The sequence below is a fragment of the Jatropha curcas genome, chromosome 11 (assembly GCF_041381405.1).
Source record: "Jatropha curcas cultivar XTBG-Jc1 chromosome 11, XTBG_Jcur_1.0, whole genome shotgun sequence".
Lineage (NCBI taxonomy): Eukaryota > Viridiplantae > Streptophyta > Magnoliopsida > Malpighiales > Euphorbiaceae > Jatropha > Jatropha curcas.
The window spans coordinates 2,592,435-2,612,555 of record NC_143161.1 but is presented as its reverse complement, the minus strand read 5'-3'; the positions used below and the strand labels follow the sequence as shown (position 1 = coordinate 2,612,555).

Sequence of the window (20,121 nt, the reverse complement as noted above, 5' to 3'; positions counted from 1 at the left end):
ACCGAACTAATTATTTTTTTTAATAGCTATTTTATTGAGATATTATTTATTATTGGAATCGATAGACTTAACAAGTGTATGAGATTATAAAAAAAAAAAGCACTGAATTGTTCGGTTCAATACTGAAAAGACTTAATATCGAATCAACTCAAACATTTAACTCTAATTAATAAAATTAGGAAATGAGAGAGAAATTTATTTTGTCATCCAACCACTTAATTATATATACACTTTCTTTGCTAATGTCTAAGAAAAAAGAATAAGAGAATGACCGGCAATTAGGGATGAATTTAAGTATTTGCTTGTATATTTCTTCCATTTGACGAGGCAAAGTCTCCCAATTTAGACTCTTTGTGCATTTTATTAATTGCATGATAGTTGCTTCTGCAAGCTAAAATTTTCCAACGGAACGAAGACCTGAAACCAGAGGAAAACCCAAGTCCATGCTATTACTATTATCAACCGAAGTAAAAATGTTCCATCTAACTAACACAGCAGAAAGCAGAGAATTGAAACTAATCAATTGGGCAGGCCAAGGGTTGAAAATTCAGAGAGATGAAACCAACCGACCAACCAACAAACTATGTCCAATGCACATGCAATGCAAATTCTACCCTCCCACTATAACTATCATCGATGCGCATGCAAAGGATCAGGCTTTCCCCGCCCAAATAGTCATATGAGAAAATTATCTTAGGATCCTAAAAATTGTTATATAAGTTGTAAAATAGATAATTGTAGCACTCTTCAATTGTCTAGGCCAGATATAACAGTTCGATAGATTAGGAGACAAGACAAGCTAACATGGATATTCATTTTCTAGCTTGAGCATTCAATACTCATGTTCGTTTTCAAGTGTAGAAAGCGAGGAGACGAGAAAACGATTATTTTTCTATAATTTTTAATGAAAAAAAAGTATAAGTTATAAATGAGAAAGGAATTATCAAAGCTTAAATAATAATTATAATAAAGGTGCTAGCCAATTCAAATCTTAGCATTGGATTTGAACCAAATATTATCCAAAGCCAGTATCGAAAAGTAGGATCTCCATTGCTTTGTATTTTTTGCATATTTAATCTTTGGATTGAACTTTACTCCTGTAGCCTCCCAAAAATTTTGCATGCAAAGAAGGAACTTTTGGACTAAGCGTTTCTAGTGCATGTGTTAGTTGATGTATTTTACTATATCTTTTTGTTGCAGAATCTTTGTACTACAAATTGGTTTCCCACTTGCAGTAGTTTCCTTTTGACAAAAACGTCGAATCAAGAAAATGTCTTCCTCTCCAATGTTTAATGGACACTGACTAGTAAGCTTTTCTTTAAGTAAGTGGAATTAAGCAAAGCAAAAAACTCCTATCACACTTCTTTTTCAGTTGTGGAAAAATCAAATAAAGAAAAGGATTTTCCCATAAAAGGACTATCTTTTCCTTGTTCTTTAAATATCATTAAATATTTCATTACAATTAGTCATACAATTATATCTTCTCCATTAGCGTGAACTTTGATATAAGTTTTTAAGAGTATTTCTCGTGATTCATACTTCATATCCGGCAATGATGGTAGTGATAGTAAAGTGACGGCTATAAGTTATTTCTTTCCGTTGCTTTTATTTCCAGGATCTGGTAAAATTTTTTCTTCTAAAATTTTATAACTCTTGTACCCTTTCTAAGTCTAGTTTAGTTAAATCTAACTTTTTCTGCCTCTTTTTTAATGAACGAGTTCATCCTTATTCAAGTATGTATATACATTAGCTAACAAGTTAATCCGGCAAAATCGTCATTATTTACATCAAAGGTAAAGTTATATAATTTTTGAAATAGTCTTACGAGTCATTTCTATCATGTTTCTACCATTGAAATCTGTAAAATTTGATATTAGATTTTTACCATTTTACGAAATTGATGTTTAATATGTTTTGCTTTATAAGTTTGAAATTTTATAATGCACGCGTTCATGGATTGATGGGTGAAATTATGTCTATTTTTTTTTTTAAACTATAGTAAATATTATTAATGGGAATAAAAAAACAAAGTCGCAACAATAGAAGAAGGTGAAACAGATATCCACTCACCAAACTTGACATAAAATGAGTAGCATAAGCTAAATTACGAGCAACACCATTTGGTTTAACAAAAATAAAAAGGAAACAGAAACAAGTCCAGCTGCTAATGATATTTGTAAAAAGCTAGGTTAACATAGAAAATTGTGTTTGAAAGTCATTTATATAATGATGATAATAATAATAATAATAATAATAATAATAATTCTTAAAAATTAGAAACCTTGATCAAGAGACAGGTTCAATGGGCTTAGCTTAGATGTTAGCCCATTATCATTTTAATAGGCTCTTGTTTCAGACTAGACTATTTGGACTTTTAGTAAACTGCAGGGCCCAATTGGAGATTATGATGTTGACGATTTAAAATTTCAAATTAAAAAGGGTCAAATACGGTGGAAACCAGCCTGGGTAAGTGGGTGGGACAACCCAACTGTCTGTTCCAACGGTCGGCCTTCTATTTTTAACCAAATCCACAGTAACTCACCAAACAAACTACCCTCTTCCCCTCAACCGAAAACCCAATTAAATTTTAACTGCTCCAGCTTCGGCTAAATTACTTTCTAATCTTGAGCAGCAATAATTTTTAAAACCCTCTCTTTGCTTCGGCTCCGAACGTTTGCGTTACCGTTGCACCGAACCAAAATTTAAAATCCCACTCACCCTTCCTCATTTGCACACTCTCATACGCGAACCCCCCTTTATCTCTCTCTCTCTCTCTCTCTCTCTCTCTCTCTCTATCTTTCGCTCTTCTGGATAGCGTCAGCAATGGTGTCTAAGACCCTGAAGAAAACTCCAACGAAATCCATTAAAGATCGCCGGAGCAGCTATCGCCGCCAAAGGAGGAAATCTCCGGCGAAAATTGATGCGGTTGCTGCCTCCTCTACCATTCTCGAATCCATCAATAAAACTATCTTCTCATGCAAACGCCGCCTTGCCAAGATTTTCTCCAAATTGGCCCGCATTAGTACTCCTAATAGTCGCTACAAAGGATACAAAATCTTGAAGAAGAGATTTAAAGGCGAAAGTCAAGAATTTCAGCAGCAAGCAATTGAGAAAGATAGCATTTGCAGAGTTCTTTTCTCTAATGAACGATTACCACCGTTGATTTCGCCTACTAAAAAAACCATCTTTCTTGATCTCGATGAGACCTTGGTTCATTCCAAAGCAGACCCACCACCTCAAATGTTTGATTTTGTAGTAAGGCCAAAAATTGATGGAGAATTAATGAATTTTTATGTGTTGAAACGACCGGGAGTTGATGCTTTCTTGGAATCACTGGCCGCGAAGTACGAGTTGGTGGTGTTTACCGCCGGATTAAAAGAATATGCGTCGTTGGTTCTCGATAAGTTGGATGTGAAGGGGTTAATTTCGCATAGACTATATAGGGATTCGTGCAAGGAAGTTGATGGGAAGTTTGTTAAGGATTTGTCTGAGATGGGGAGGGATATGAAGAGAATAGTGATTATCGATGACAATCCTAATTGCTACAGTTTCCAGCCAGAAAATGCAATTCCGGTGAGGCCTTTTATTGATGATTTGGGTGATGGAGAATTGGGGAAGTTGGTTAAGTTTTTCGAAGAGTGTGATTCTTTTGAGGATATTAGGGATGCTGTGAAGCAGTTTGTTTGCAAAGGGAATGATATGAAGAATCTGTAACTGTTAGGCTTTTTTTTTTATATCTATTTTTGTTTTGTTAGCTCTTTATTTTTTATTTTTTTCATGAAATGATATGATGTATTGAACAAAAATTTTGTTCAATCCAAAGTGAAAGAAGAAACTCAAATAATAGCAACAGCATTTCGTTTCTTTTAATTCAATGAGTAATCTTTGTGCTTACTGATTAGTGTGAGATTAGGTTTCTGCAGCATCAGCAAATTTATAATTAGGCAAATTTGTTTCAGATTTATCACTTGTATTACTGTAATTATGTGTCAAACTCTTGGTTTGTCTGTTTCATGTGCTTTTTCTCCTGCTTCTGTCGAGTCTGAACAAACTGTCTGAGTGCATCAGTGTTGGTTAAACATATTTTTTTCCCTTGTGGAAAGTGATCTGAAGAAAAAACAATTTAGATTTAGAAGGAAACTAATTATAATGATTGAGGAACAAAAGAGATTTAAAACAGGTAATCCTGATGACTCGGTTACAAGGAATTTATAGCGACACCAACTCCACCTTCAGAATTTGAATTCCCGACTCCAGAGAAGTGTCAAAAGCATAAAAACATAGTCATCTTTCTTTTACACCCAATATGAATGGCTTCCTATTCAAAACCAGGACACTCAATAATATGAATGGCCAATTAGGTTTTGATTTCTAATCCACCATTTGCTATTACATCGACAGGCATACCCAAGAAAGCTTTCTTGACTTGCAGATGTAGTAATGAAGCGTTCAACATAACCAAACTGCTGATTACAATCTAGGAAGTCGAATTCAAAAATAACATGCTGAGGATTTCCTCAAGACACATATATAATATGACCTGAACGTCCACCAAAAAGTTGACTATAATCCCAAGCTTAAGTCCATGTAGACGAAGTAATTCCCATAGCATACCATTCATTTAAATTGCAATAACTTCCATACAGTCACAGGCAGTGCTCAAATTTTGAAACCTAAAAATATGGACTTAAAAAGAAGCTACATTTACAGCAGCAGCAAGCATGGTCTGTAAATATGAGAATTAGCGTCAGCAACAAAAACTAAGCCCGTAACAACAAATCATAATCAACCTTACAAGGAAGCAAATGAAATTGCTGCACTCAGCTTTACAATTGCAGTAGCAGGTCATTTCCCACCATTTGTTTTCTTCAAAATCAGATTGGTTACTTAGCTCAAAACGATGCAGAGAGAATTAACATTGAATCAATTTACTCAGAATTTTGTAAATTCATTGAGATTTTGATATTTAACCACTAAAGCATTGCACAACAACAATTCTTAGATCCAAACTCTAATGCTCATTCTTTCCCTACTTGCACAAAAAAGTAAAATTTAATAAAAATGAATAAATAGTAGCAGTCACCCGATCAATATACGTTTTAGAACAAAATAAGAACTTTGTTTCTTGTCAATACAGAAGAACAAGAAAAACATAAAAAAGTTGGGGACTCTCCAACCATTCTAATCTAAAAACTATTTATAACAACAACAACAACAACAACAGCAATTGTAAACTTTCCAGTTCCATTCATACACGTCCCTAAATTACATTTCCAATACGACTATGTATAGGAAGAGAGATGTTTAACGGTACAAAATCAATCGCAAACAAAGACCTGTTGAGGCAGCCTCCAAGCCTCGATCTTGCTAAAGCACATGTCATCAAGAGCCTCGCTCTTGCACCAGCGGCACTTAGGGTTCTGTGAGCACTGAGATCTGGCCACCATCCCACTGCAATTAGGGATCTGCTGTTGGGCGTTTCTCTGTGCAGCCAATAAGCTCCGATGTGAAGCAATTAGTGAAGGGTCTTGGGTAGTTGAAGCGTAGGACAATGATGATTGAAGTAGAGTTGCAAGGAAGATAAGGAAGATCGAGAAAGAGATGGTAGAGCTGATTAGTGCCATGTTTAGAATAAGGAGATGGAGATTGATTTTGATTGGACTTTAATTAGACTTGCCTGTTTCAGCTAAATTTGGGGTCCCCGTCCCCAACCCAACGTATCACCAATTTAATGAATTTATCACAATTTTTTCAAAAAAAAAAAAAAAATATATATATATATATACTCCCTCTTTCTAATTTTATATACTGTATTTAAAGTTTTTTTTACGTTAATTAAGAAAGTAATTAAATAATTTAAATTAATATAATAAAATATTTTTAATGGGAATAAATTATTTTTTTATCTAATTATAATAATTCTTTCTTCATCAATTACCACCAAAACTGAAAGGAAAAACAATAAAAATGATAAAATAAATTAAAAAATTTTCAAGTGCATAAAATAGTGTAAGCTTAAAATGAAATAATCAAACTAAGCAAATGCAAAGTCATCCCATTAATGTATAATAAACTAATCAAAGTAATATGATTAGGTTAAAACACTTGTAAGAAATGTGCTAATTCAAAAAGAATAATATCAAAAAATTTTTTTAAATGAAATCAAAATAATTATTTATAAAAAGTAAAAATAAGTAAATTATGCTTATTAATTATCTGTTCATAACTTGTAAAATATCTCTATTATTGCTTTTCTATTATTAAATCGTACGATTTCCTTTTAACAAGATGGAAATCCTATTTTAAGAAAAAAAAAAAGAAGAAACAACTGTTGTCATTTGTTATTTATCTGTATAAAACTGAAAAGAGAGAAAAAAAAAAAAAAAAAAACTTTCATTTAGGGGTGACTGGTTCACTCAGTTCAGTGAACCGTGAATCTGGTTTAGTAAGGCTCAGAATCAGAACAAAAAACCAAATTTCAGATATCGATTTCGATCCAGCTCTGATCCAAACCGAGCAGGTAAGGAGCCCTTTTACACCCGCAAGGATTAAAGAGAAAAAAGAAATTAAAAATAAAACAATACAGACGTAAGCAATACGTAAACTTCAATAGACCAAAGAAGACGCCATTACAGCTTCGACTCTCTTCATCAATTCGATCAATTACTATCTCCTCTTCAATTTTCTTTGGCTTTTAATCTCCAAATCTTATTAAATCTTCCCTCTTTCTTTTGTTTTATGCCGAAATTTCGCTTCTTTCCTTGCACGATATGGAGGGTAACTCTGTGAATATCAAACCTCAAATTGAAGTTGAAGGAATTGGGATTTTGGAGTCTAGGGTTTCCAATTCTCTATCGGTAATTACTAACTTGCCCTGATTTCATGAAATTGTATGTTTATTTTCTGTCTTATTGTGTGCTTATGCAGTTATTTGTTTGATTCGATTGATATCAGCATTTTTTTCTTTCTTTCTTCGGTGCTGTTATGATAATTTTTGTGTTATATCAAATTTGGATTGTTTAAATTATAATTTTGAGCTAATTATTGATGTGAAAGCAATGTTAAAACCAGTTATCTCATATCAGTAATTTCAGTGATTTAGAATCTGAGTTCAAACTTCTCTGTTTTTTCGTACAATTTTTTACGCTATATGAAGTTGATATAGAAAAACAAAGGTAGTATACATGAAAGCGTGTAATTAGGGCTTTTCTGTATCTAACTGAATCCGTCATTATCATTGGCATTGAATCCATCAAATTCACAAGCACCATTGTGGCATTATCAGTGCCACACAACAGCATATGAATATTAGGCATTTAACCAGAAGTCAAAAACTAGAGTCAAGCATTTTAATTCTCTTGAGAAAAGAATTGGTAAGAAAATACTTGATATAATATGTTATTCTCTCCTCTTGCAATTATGTGACCAGCTTCCCGTTTTCAATGTTCTTTTATTGATATTGGCTATATTTTGTAATGATAACAGGGTAATGCAGGGCTTGAAAGTTCTACAGAATATTATAATTCTGCACCCACTGTAGGACTTGGGACCCAAAGAATATGTGAATCTGGAGAAAAAGAAACTAGTAATGTTGAGAAGAAAGGAACAAGAACTAGTGAGCAAAAGCTAGGGAAATACTTCTTTTATGACTCACCACTTTCTGAAGAAACTGGAGTTTGGATACCTGTTTCTGTTCCCCCCATGTCAGAAAGTGATCATGAAGAGTGGAGTAGAGGCTTTCACTCAAATGGTGGTTATTTTCCTGAGGGTGACTTGGGTTGGAATCAGTACATTGGAGAAGAGGAGAAGGATTTGACCATGTGGGATGTTATAGTTGAAATGTTACTTGCAGCTCGTGGAAAAGTCAGCTCTATTGCTTCAGGTGATATTCATAGTAATTTCTCATGGGTATCAAGCCATCTACTAGAGCAAGCGTGGCAAGAGATGGCTCAAACTCTCACAGAAGCCAATTTTGGTAACGTGAAGGAAATTATTGAAGCAGAGCCACCAAAATGGTTAGCTGATAGTGCTGCCTCTGCTTGCATGCTTTGTGGCGTGCGGTTCCATCCAATCATGTGCTCTAGGCATCACTGCAGATTTTGCGGTGGAATATTTTGCGGTGAATGCTCCAAGGGAAGAAGTTTGCTGCCAGTAAAGTTTCGTGTTTCAGATCCTCAACGGGTCTGTGATGTATGCTTTGTGCGGCTGGAGACTGTCCAGCCATACCTGATGGACCAAGTAAGCCATGCTGCCCAGTTAGCAACCCATGACTTGACAGACCTTAGTACTTTGAGATCCTGGGTTAATTTTCCATGGGGACAATCTATGGAATATGAGATTTATAAGGCAACAAACACAATTCAGGGATATAACAAGGTAAGCCTTTAGATCTCATTTACCTGTTTTTCTTCAATCGTTTATTTATTCTGCTTGACAAATTCTATACAAGTCACTAGACGAATATGCTATAAGTTTAGAGTTTTCTGCTACATGCTTCTGTACATATTGTTTAGGAATTTTTTGTGTTAGTCTAAAGAACATATTTTGCTGCGTATATTAACATAGCAGGAGGATGATGAAAATAAGATTTAGTAGAGCCGTGTTGCCAAACAACTAAGCTGCAATAACTGTTGTACCTCTTAATTTCTGACTCAATGCATTTCCATTCTCAGGGAGTTTGTCTAAAACCTGAGAAATCAATTCCAGATGCCATTCTCCGACAAGCGAAAGGCCTTGCAATAATCACAATTGTTAAAGTAGGGGTTATGGTTACATATAATATTGGAACTGGGCTTGTAATTGCTCGCAGAGAAGATGGCTCATGGTCTCCACCTTCTGCCATATCTTCTTTCGGAATGGGATGGGGTGCTCAGGTAATGATGTTGTCTTTAACTTCGATAATTTGTCCACAGTGCAAGTGTTCAATGTAAATGTAGATGGAAATTATTTTCCAATATATCCATTTAGCTGCTTAGTTCAGTGGCTTTCTCTGTAAATAGATTCCGGCAAATTGTCTGTTGCCATCTTCTTTGAAAATTGTGTTTTTATTGTGGCCAGCAAGCAAATGATCACTCAATTCTTTCATTCTTGCTCAGATCTTTCTACATTGTTGAGCATATACGCCATGGATATATGCATATATTTGATACTTTGAGAGTTTTCCTTATGCTTTTATTTTGGTTGATGTTCCCAATTAATTATGTAAGAAACTACCTGATGCCTTTTTTTTTTATCTCTACTCAACAAAGTCTTGATCTCATCTTGTAATATAATTTTTAGTTTCCTGTATGTTTTTAGATATGTTAGTGGTTCTATTATTAAGGAGGTGATTTGCTTGCAGGCTGGAGGTGAATTGACAGATTTCATAATTGTATTGAGAACAAATGATGCTGTCAAGACATTCTGTGGCAATGCACACCTCTCTCTTGGAGCTGGTTTGAGTGCAGCAGTTGGTGTCTTTGGACGGGCAGTTGAAGCTGATCTGAGAGCTGGTGATGGTGGTTATGCTGCTTGTTATACATACAGCTGCAGTAAAGGTACTTATTATGTCAGAAACTGTTCTGTTGATTAAAAGAGTGCCATGGTTTTTGAAATTTCAGAATGTAATAATAATGGCCAAATACATAAATTCACCTTTGAACTTTGATACTTTAATCTTGTAACACTTTAAAACTTTTACTTTGACCTATCAAACAATCCAAAATTATATCAAACACTAATTAAATAGTTTAAAAAATGTGAAATTTATTATTCCAAAAGTTATCCTAACTACATCTTATCAATATTTTGTATATAAAAGCCAAAAATTCTAAAAACTACTAACAGTGCGAAAAATTATGTAATGCCACTAAAATTTACAAGTTCAGCTGCACAATAGGTTAAAGATGCAAAGTTTAAGGTTGAGTTTATGTTTTCGGCCTAATAATAATTAAATTGCATGTAGTCCTTTGTTTTTCATTTCAGTTTCATCTGTATTACATGCTTCTTTGGCTGTTAACAAATAACAACCCATGTTTTTGTATCGAAAAACCTACATGTTATCTGTTGCTTTTTGTTTTTCCTTTATTTTTTTTACATTTATTTCCCTCCTTTGAGATTATGGAAACTTTGGATTCACCTAGATCCATTTCTCTATTCTTTCTTGTTTCCTTAAAATGTTACATGAAAATTATTTGAATATGCAGGAGCATTTGTTGGATGTTCTCTTGAAGGAAGTATGGTGGCCACTCGCTCAAAAGAGAATTCCAGATTCTATGGGAGCCAGTCATTAAGGGCATCAGACATACTTCTTGGCTCATTACCGAGGCCACCTGCTGCAGCAATTCTTTATCGCGCACTTGCAGACCTATATCAGAAGTTCGAGAGTTGATTCATTCTGGTTCATAGACAAGTATCTTAGTGCCAGTACTAAGACAACCAAATCTCCCGCCGGATAATTATTTGTGCGAAATTGTGTGTGTAAGATTTTTCTTCGCTCCATTCATTGCTCAAGTTAAGACGTTGTACAGGATGTTCACATTGATTGGTATCTGCCCCAGTTTCTTTTTCTCCGGAAGGGAGAAATGAGGGGTGTGCACATGAAGATATATTGTGGTTGTATATAAGATAGCTAAGCTATAATGTTGAACATTCTTTAAAGTATTTAATGTATATTCTTCACTAATAAAAAATAAAGGTCCTCTTGAAATGGTTGCTCTCCATTGTTATTTGTTAAACAATTATCCGTTCTGTGCGTGCTTTTCTATTCCCTTCCTTTCATTTTTTTTCCCCCTCTTTTATCTCAAAAGGTTATTAGCTGGTCTGTTGTCAACTTTTAAATTAGTGGAACTTAAATGGCACTTTAGACTAGAGAGTCTTCGATATTGCATAATCGTGTTGGTAAAGAGTGGAAGTAATTAGCTTGGTTGTGCAAGAAAGTAAAAATAGTAAATGTTTAATGGGTAATGATAGTGACCTCTCTGCCCTTTGGCCTTGGCCATCATTTTCCATCATCATTAAACAAGTCAAACCACCATAATTACACAAGTTAATTACCTTTTTATCCCGCGGATCACTTTCAAAGCATATATTTTGGACCAGCGCTAGGACCCAAGTCCAAAATTTGTGGCTCAGTCAACACCTAATCTAGCTGACTAGCTCGGTACATTTTTGTGCTGTGTGACGACTGATGAGTACATGATTGCAATATAATGATATAAGCCGTCAACAGGCAACTCACAAAGACGTAGAATCGTGTGTATCATGTGTAAATTCTCATCAGACGGTTCTAGTCTAAGGAAGAACATGCTTGCTTTATTCATTACCTGATCAGTTGGGTTCAGAAAAACGATGACTAATGTGCAGAAATGATGGGTGGCTGCCTGGCTTTGGCATATTGCGTCCTAAATTCTAAAAAAAATGATCTGTTAAAAATAATCAAATGGACTGGCAAGACAACGGAAAGCACTAATGCAACGTACTTAAATACACAATTCCATGATATCACGTTGCTTTCTTCCCTAACCAGTATAAAAGGCTGATAGGCACCTACTCTCACGCTCTTTGTGCAAATACCCAAAACAATACGACGTAGTTGCACTTATAAAAGCCTACAGTTACTGACAGATACAATGATAAGCATTATGATATTGATAGCTGTGCCTGATCTTCTTTATTGGTTTTATGATTAGTTGTAGCAACAGAAAGTAAAAGAAGATGTGCCAAGAGATATATCGTGAATTACCAATATCTCACAACACATAAACACTAATAAAGATGCATGCATGAGTGTGGCCACAACTAATCTGTTGATCTTGAAATCCATATTCCCTTTTCAATGGCAAAACTAAAATCACACCAAACAAGCATTAATGTTGCAATAGGAACTTCTCTTTTTCGGCAACGAAAAGGATAAAAAAAAAATTAAAAAGAAGAATGAATTGAACTGAAGGGGCTACGCCACCACCATGACATATTTATAATTTAATTTTCAGTTCTCTCCTGTTGAAAACGGAAATAAGTAAAAAAGAAGGGAAAAAAAAATGGTTCTCCTACTCACTGTACTTCTAACTCAGCTCCCCGCCAACCGAAGCATGCACAATACAAAGTCATTGACACGAAGGCATTAAATTGAAGGAAGAAGCCAAATCAAGAGATCCATAGATCAACTCATCCTCAACCTTTCTACCAAGCCCCCTTATCTGCACCAAGAAAGCAATTCATTACAAAAGAATAGAAGTAATTGTAAAACAGGCTACATCTTTTTTTTTTCTCTGGTGCTTTGGATGCAAGAGCTTGGTTTTGAACTCGTAACCCAAAATTCAAATTTTCTCATGCATATCAACCAGAGACAAAGATGTGACTATTTAGCAAACAGACTCTATATTTCCAGCCAAGGTTTTTTATCCCATTTTACCGAGTTCTAGAGTTTCCAAGCGTAAGCTCGAGATCATCAGATACACATTCTTCATGGATTCTCTCCCCTTCCCAAGGTTTCACTAATCCGCCTGTGTTACTTCCAAATGCAAACTCAGATGCAATACTGTCTGCCATTGGAACATCCGCTGTCTGATCAACACCAGCAGGAACTGCAGGAGAGCATGTCCCACTTTGCCCAGGAGTCCACATTCTAGATCCAGCACCTGATAAAGGCTCATCCCTAAAGCCAAATGGGTTCCGTGAGACAAGGCTAAATGTGGGTGATGACGGTCCACTTTGGGGAATTTGGATACCCGCTAGCCATCCTGAATCGGGCAGGACTTGACGGCCAGGGCTTGGTGGGGTAGATGAGGGCATAGATGACGGCAGGAACGGATAGTTCTGCCCTCCCCAGGATGGCCCAGCAGCTGGATCATCCCAGTCATTTTTTGTGCGAGGAGTTCGGGCAGTTGGGGAGCTCAGCGGAGGAGTGACAGGAGCACTTATTGAACCAGTGTGAATGTAGAGATGGTGAGGGTGCTTGGATGAGGCTGACGATGAACCAGATGAGAGGTTTTTAAGCCACGGGATGAGGGAATTGGCATCAGGATTGCCATTAGTATTCGCAGTGTAACGGGATGAAACAGGACTTGGGAAAGAAGATGAGCCAGGGCTTGGATTATAAGATGCACAAGGACTTGGGTGGTAGGATGAGCAGGGACTAGCTGATGCTGATCCTCCCATAATGTCCATGCGTTCCATGGGTTTGCAGCCCTGTACAAATGAATACAGTGAGTACAACAAATTATTCAAATTTCTCAAGAGGCACAATATTATTCAAATGAATACAGTGAGTGAGACAAATAAATGGACTTCGAGAAGTGTCCGTTTATGCACAACGAGAAAACTAATAAACTAGCAGTAGCAATTTTCCTACCATATCACCATATATTATGCTATTAATATTAAGAAATTTGACCTAATACAGATCCCTTAACATCCACCTAGGAGGTTTAAGTATAATGCAATCTTGGTTATAAGTCCATGCAAATGAACTCAGCCTAGTATAATGCAGCTCTACTACTTCAAAAAGTGTCATTTGTTCAAATTAAAATTGATTAAAATAGAATAAAACCTTTCACAACACCTGTTGGAAAATGTGTATGAGCAGTTTCAATGCACTTCAATCCCAAAACACCAATATGCTGCATCCAGATGCATTATTTGGTGCTTCGAAGTGTTAAGGTATGCAAGCACTTGAAATACAATCCCCAAACACATATTATACAGCAAGATATGATGCATTTGACATAGAAATAGTTCAACCATGGGACAGAAGTAGCACCTTGATGTTCCGCTTCTGTGCTGAATTTTTTTTGTGGATCCTGTCCACAATGGTATAGACATACAAATAATTGTGAGCCTACCTCATTTATGAGTGTAGTTCACAGTGTATCAAGTCTACCTAACCATAATTTCTTAATGGCACTTCATTAATAAATATTTGAGATTATCTCATACTCATCACCCTTATACAAGCTCCGATTGATCTGCTCTAAAGCCTACTTTATTAAGGTGCCTATCAGTTTGTCGTGGGACATCCCACAATCACCTTAAATTCTCAAAGCCTATCACCTTAAAGTCTTATTATATGACCTGCTTCAGCTCCATCTCATCCATTTTTCTATACAATTAAATCACGGAATAAATAATTCCTAAACCCCACTCAATACTAATGATAGAATAAATAAAAAGTTAATTTTAGAAGCTGTCAGAGTGAACTTATTTCCTTTTCTCTTCTATTTGTCATGCAAATTATGCAGAACCAATTTCACATGTGAACGGATCACACAGCATACCATGTGCTTACTTGGTGACACTTTTGAGCCACCATTTCCACACTCCACCAAAAAGTACCCTTAATTTATTCAAAGCAATGGACAAGATGACAGGGAGGGGGGCAACATGGTAATTGAAACCCGACAAAAAACTTTGTTAAAGCAAGAATTAATTTCAAACCATAGCGTTATCAAAATACTGCACCCCACGACACGCTATCTTCCCCAACATGTTCCTAAACTAATCAAACGCTCTCCCCACACGCTTTACTCCTTTTAAAATATTCCTCAAATTACTTGATATATTTTCATACAAGGGGAATCCAAGGATTCCATCTTCACACCCCCTTCTCCATAATCTACTCAATTAAATCACACTTTTCAACTTTATCACTACAAAGGCCATCAAATGCAATAAACACAAAATAACAGTAAAAATGAATGCAACCAATTATTAGTTTATTACTATTACTCCCGCGAATATCGGGGTAAATTACACCCAATTTTTTATGGAATGACCAAAATGACCTTGCGATTGCAGAAAGTGAAAGAGAAAACTGAAAAAGAGTTTTTTCATGAAAAAATGCTAGACAGCCGGAAGATCAGGAATCACCAAAAGAGGTAAAAAAGAAAATTGAGCTAAAAAAGAAACATCAGACTCGCATTAAAGCCGGCAAAGCGAAAGTTCAATCCAAGAGACGGATTGTGCTCTGGAATGACGAAACCGCCCCTCTGAAATTACTGAACTTGGAGCCTCTTGATCGTTCAGGAATGGATATTTTCGTCTGAAAAGGTGTCTGCTCAATATCTGAGTTACTGTTTACCGTGTTCGTATATAAGGATCGAAGTCCACAGACGAATCTTAAGATCTCGTGTTTTGTGCGTTGAAAAGGAAAATAAACAGAAAATCAAAAAGTGAAAAAGAGGAACAAAAGACAACCCATACGATCTAACGTCACATGAAACCAACCAAAACAATCAATCCTAACCGTTCATTAGTATGCGTTACCTTACTTTTTTAAGTCACGATTCGTGCTATCGCTATCATACGCCACGATTCACACCGCGCACTTTAGCAAAGAAAACCAACCAAGACACAGCTCCACTGACATTCATTTAGCAACTCAGGTTGCCGGAAAAATAATTCTCGGAAAGTTTTTCGAAACAGAAATGCTGAATTCAGATCTGTGACCGGTAATCTAACACTACCGACCGCAGTCTATCATAACTAACAACTTAAGATTTAACAAAAACAAGCTAAAAAACCAGTTAACGCGCGAATACAACTTTATAACAGAAATTCGTTATTTTTTTTAAGTTACCTTTCTGTAAGTAGTGCCGTCTTCTTCAACGGTCCAACCGGCCTCGTTGCAGAGAGCTTTAAGGACCTCATTATTGTCGCAGTGCTTCGGGAGCTTGTAATTTCCGTACATTCTCAGTCCAGCATAGATCTTTGCGGCGATCGCCCTTCTTCTCCTTTCTCGTCTCTTATTGTTCTCTCTCTCCTTCCACGTAGGCATTCTCGTCCCCGACGTCATTTTTTTAGCTCTCTATCAACAGTAGAGCAAGCTGAAGCAGAAGAGCTAACCGATAGAAGCTCTTCTCGATAAGAAAGATTGCTTGAATTTTCTCAGAAAACAAACAGTGCAGAGAAAATAAACCGGAATTTTGGCGGTTTTTCCTTTTTTTTTTTTTTTTCCTTTTATTTATTTTGGTTCTGGCTTCTGGTCAAGAGAAGTAGTTAAATGAGGGGTGGGTTGGGGAAGGTGAACTAAATACAGAGTATTAGAGAATTTGACCTAGTAAATGCTATAAATAACGAGAATGCCATTATAGGCTCTGCTCCGGGATCACGGTGTTTGAGCACGTGTTTAGGCTTTTTATAAAGAGTAAAGAAGTTGTGAGCTGACGTGGGGCTTGGATGTAAACACAATAGTAGACGTCGAGAACAGAACGTTGCCGTTTTAATGGTTAGAGGGTAGTTTTGGAATTATGACAGAAAATATTTTTTTGGCGATGAGTGATAAAACCGTAATATATGATTTGGCACAGCCTATTTGGATTTTGGACCAGCTTCGGAATGGTTTGACTTAAGTTTGACCATGACCCATAACCAACAAATGGTAAGTTACATAAAAGCCAAATGGGCTAATCTGTTGGATACTAACCTGAGTGTCAACCTGGATTCAAATGTAAATTTGCTAATGGCCGACAAGTCTGTCCTATATGGCCCTAAATATACTACTCCTCAGCTAAAAATTCTCGCACCTTTTCTCTTTTACTAATGATTCATTTTAAGCAAAAAATAAATGCAAGCCTCTCAACCATGTAATAAGTTAAAATTTGGATAATAAGTAGGATTTGGTTGTTATAAGATATTCCTTATATAGTATTAATTAATGAATTTATGCTAGTATAAGGGCAATTACAAATTTAATCACTAAAAATTATTTTCTATAACTAATAAACTATAAATAATAAGTGATCTCAATTTCTGAAAAAATAAAATTATAAATTCAATTTTGAAAATAGATAAAAAATCTTTATATTTTACGAATTGAAAGGAATCACACTGCCGATAACGTGAAATCTTAATCATTAATGTCACATTGCCAATGGGAAAGCGGATTTAGTCGAGGCAGGCGAAAGAGGGTGGGGCGCTAGCAGCCTTGGCATTACGATTGATGGAGCACAAGTGCGGGAAGCGGTGGGGATTGCTGTCTTGGCCGACTGAGTATGGCCCGAAGAATTGCAGTGTCACTTTTGTCAGTGTATGTAAGTTTGTATTGTGTAATTAAAATTATGTGCATGTATGGCTGTGTGGGTAAGGCCAGATTATCATAATATCTTTACATATTGAAATGACATGTTTAATCCTTAGAACACAACTTGTGTATTCCAAAAAACCCTCTCCTTTCACGTGATGGTGCCCCCCAAACACTGCTCTTTTAGCGTGAGTAGTAAGAGAGTTGCATGATTAGACAGCCCAGGTGGGTTTCTCTGGGTAATTTGGACAAAAGACCATGGCATGGCTATTATTTCCTTTCTTTATATTTTTTTCCTTTTCAAAGTTTGGTATTGGTGGTGGGCCACCTGATTTGCGCCACCTTCCAAATTAGATGATTGATTTTGATCGCTTTATCGTCTCGTCTTCGACTTCCACTTTCACCTCTGCTGTGAAACTCTAAAAAGAGGGCCACGCACTTACTTACGGGGCTATGGCTATCTTTAGAATAAATTAATTTTAGACATTTAAATAATGTGAAAAAAGATGTAACTTAAAAATGAAAAATAATGAATTTTGCCTACCATAAATTTATTAATAATCTATATCTTTAGAATTAGACTACATAAAATGTGCAACCCGTTTTCTTCTCTAATCAATTTTACCAAATAAATATATTAGTATTTAGTAGATGATTGCATTTAAATTTAAGATTTTTCACTTTCTAATAATAAAAAAGACCGATTAGAATTTGTTATTGACAATGATATATGTAAATTTAAATTATTATTATTATTATTTTTTTCCTCGCAATTTTGGGATTAAGAAAAATGACTTCCTTTCTTTTCATATCCCTTTCCCTCCTAACAAAACAAAAACGAAAATGTTATTACTGGATTGGCTTGACTATCAAAGATTTGCTTCACCAATAAGTTTTGAGTAAATAATAACATTTTCTTGAAAATGAAAGACAAAGTCAAATTAATCAAAACCAAAACATAAGATTTGACTTTAAAATTCAATTAGAATAATAATTTTTCTCTTGAACACGTATGGTTAGTTATTCAAAAGTACTTTTTTTATTGAATAGAAACACTTTGTAAGAAAATATAAAATAAAAATAATTGCTTAATGGCAAAATGATAATAAAACATAAAACTTCAATTTTTAAGTTTTTTTACTATTATAACAAATTTTTTCAATTTTATGAATTGATACATTGTATTTCATTTTTCATAATAATTATGATTTTTATATAAAATTACTATCTAAATTCAATTAACATGTTAGTTTTAATTGTGCAAACTCTACATATCACATTTCAGTATTAATTTATAAAATCTACTAACAATTAAAAAAAAAAAATCTTAACCATTCCACTTTTATTACTCAGTGCTATTTTGTCCATCTAGCCAACCAGAAGAACTAAATTCTTTTTGTTGAATTGTTAATAAATTTTCTAAAATAACTTACATATGACGTGTGGAGCCTACACACCCCAATTAAATTTGGATGGCTATTATATGAAAATCACAATTATTATATTATATAATAAAATATAAAATATAGATTGATAAAATTAGAAAAACTGAGAGAGATTAAAGAAGTGTCAAAATTAGTTTTTTTTTTTTATTATTTGGCTTGCTTGATTTCATATAAAATTAAAAATATTCTTGAAGATCAACATTTTAAATAAAAAAAAGAAAAAGAAAATATCAAAAGAGTGCCTGTAATTAATGATAATTATCAATTGCTGGGCAGCAGTCAGCACTATAAAATGAGGTAGGGGAGCGGGTCCCTTCCCTTACCACTCCCCCCAGGCCCCAACAGTCATTATCCCGAAGACTTGAACAATCCCGCACGTGCGCCGCGGACTCCAATTGGTACTCAATAAACTCAATTGGAATCCACCCACTTGGGTCCGTTTCATACGTTGGGTCTGCTCATCAGTTCATGTGTGTTGTTGATGCTGGGCTCGTTAAGCGCCTATGACCAAATGAGTTATACACAACTTTTCGTTGTTTTCATTTTTTGAAAAAATAAGATTAATTTATGTAATTAGTCATTAAATAATTATAAAAATTGATATTTTTATCCTAAAAAATTAAATAAAAAATTACCTTTTATTTTGTCCCAATTTGCGTGGCAATAATCACGGGAGTATCGTATGAGGTGGAGTTCTTTTTGACATACACAGAAGAATAGAGAGTGGGGAGTGTTATTGTGGTGGCCGATGTAAGTGTAGCTTAATGGTCCTATGCTGTGGGGATGGGGACCACTAATTATGTAAGAGGTCTAATCATATCCGTTAAACTGGTGGGGTCACGTGATGCCCGATATGCTTGCCACCCACGAGGCACTTCACTTGCGTTGCGTGCTATCTTTTTTGTAACGGTGGATTTTTCTTTTTTCTTTTTCTTTTTTTTTAAATGAATTAAAAAAATTGAAAAAATTTGTTGGCTTTCTTCTCCCACTCAGACACGTCTCTCCCCCCATCCCATCTATCCATCTTGTAGTTGTAGCCCAATCGTATCATTGTTCCTATCATTTTATTATTTCCTTTTTCTTTCTTTTAATTATTCTACTATATTTTAGTTGCTTCTTGTACGTATATGCCTTTTCTTTTCTTCCTTTATTTATTTATATAATCAAATTACTATAAAGTCCTTCAAATTTAACCAAAATTACTATTTGATCTTTGGTTTTTAAAGAAATCATTATAAAGGCATCGAAATCTGGTTTTATTAAATTATTACTCATTTCATAAAGTACTTTTCTTGTTAAATAAAATTTCTTCACTAAATAGTAATATACTCCGGCGAGTATTTGATAGAATTAAAATTTTAATGTCACTTAAAAAATATTAAATCACTTATTTTAATACAATTATTATTAACTATTTAATCTCTTATATAACCATAAATTGAAAAAGACGGTTAAATGATTTAACACGAGATAACCTTAAAATTTAACAATAATTTTAAATTTATTATAGTTTGTCTTATTTTACATTTGTAAACTGAATATCAGTTTGTTTTTTAAAAAGTAAGTATATATCGTTTAAAATATAATGTTTGTATTTTCTCGGGGGAAAACGACGGTGGATTTGACAATTTTATTTTTTAAAAAAAAATTGAGAGCTTTATTATCTGTTAAAAGTGC

General features: G+C 34.8%; 3 protein-coding genes across 4 annotated transcripts; 2 read left to right on the top strand and 1 right to left on the bottom strand.

Moving 5' to 3' along the window:
- Positions 1-2,678: 2,678 nt before the first annotated feature.
- LOC105649719 (uncharacterized) lies at positions 2,679-3,870 on the top strand. The gene has a single exon (XM_012236456.4). It carries the CDS (start codon positions 2,824-2,826, stop codon positions 3,712-3,714), a length of 891 nt encoding a protein of 296 aa, XP_012091846.1. The 5' UTR covers positions 2,679-2,823; the 3' UTR covers positions 3,715-3,870.
- Positions 3,871-6,567: 2,697 nt separating this feature from the next.
- On the top strand, positions 6,568-10,687 carry LOC105649718 (RING/FYVE/PHD-type zinc finger family protein). The gene is made up of 5 exons (XM_012236455.3): positions 6,568-6,857; positions 7,486-8,376; positions 8,673-8,873; positions 9,341-9,536; positions 10,185-10,687. The coding sequence occupies exons 1-5, from the start codon at positions 6,771-6,773 to the stop codon at positions 10,367-10,369; spliced, it is 1,560 nt and encodes a 519-aa protein (XP_012091845.1). The 5' UTR covers positions 6,568-6,770; the 3' UTR covers positions 10,370-10,687.
- A 1,099-nt stretch (positions 10,688-11,786) lies between these two features.
- Positions 11,787-15,984, bottom strand: LOC105649717 (BES1/BZR1 homolog protein 4). Of its 2 annotated transcripts, XM_012236453.4 has the most exons (3): positions 15,557-15,983; positions 12,395-13,170; positions 11,787-12,179 (listed from the first exon to the last, which is right to left on the bottom strand). In XM_012236453.4, exons 1-3 carry the CDS (start codon positions 15,770-15,772, stop codon positions 12,176-12,178), a joined length of 996 nt encoding a protein of 331 aa, XP_012091843.1. In that variant the 5' UTR covers positions 15,773-15,983; the 3' UTR covers positions 11,787-12,175. The 2 variants fall into 2 exon arrangements, with proteins under 2 accessions (XP_012091843.1, XP_012091844.1); XM_012236454.3 differs by lacking the exon at positions 11,787-12,179 and having other exon boundaries at positions 12,391-13,170; positions 15,557-15,984.
- Between the last annotated feature and the right edge of the window lie 4,137 nt (positions 15,985-20,121).

Coding starts and splice junctions, on each gene's coding strand:
- LOC105649719 (XM_012236456.4), top strand. CDS start 2,824: ATGGTGTCTAAGACCCTGAAGAAAACTCCAACGAAATCCATTAAAGAT.
- LOC105649718 (XM_012236455.3), top strand. CDS start 6,771: ATGGAGGGTAACTCTGTGAATATCAAACCTCAAATTGAAGTTGAAGGA. Junction 6,858..7,485: donor GGGTTTCCAATTCTCTATCG/GTAATTACTAAC, acceptor TAATGATAACAG/GGTAATGCAGGGCTTGAAAG. Junction 8,377..8,672: donor CAATTCAGGGATATAACAAG/GTAAGCCTTTAG, acceptor TTCCATTCTCAG/GGAGTTTGTCTAAAACCTGA.
- LOC105649717 (XM_012236454.3), bottom strand. CDS start 15,772: ATGACGTCGGGGACGAGAATGCCTACGTGGAAGGAGAGAGAGAACAAT. Junction 13,171..15,556: donor ACGGCACTACTTACAGAAAG/GTAACTTAAAAA, acceptor TCATTTGTACAG/GGCTGCAAACCCATGGAACG.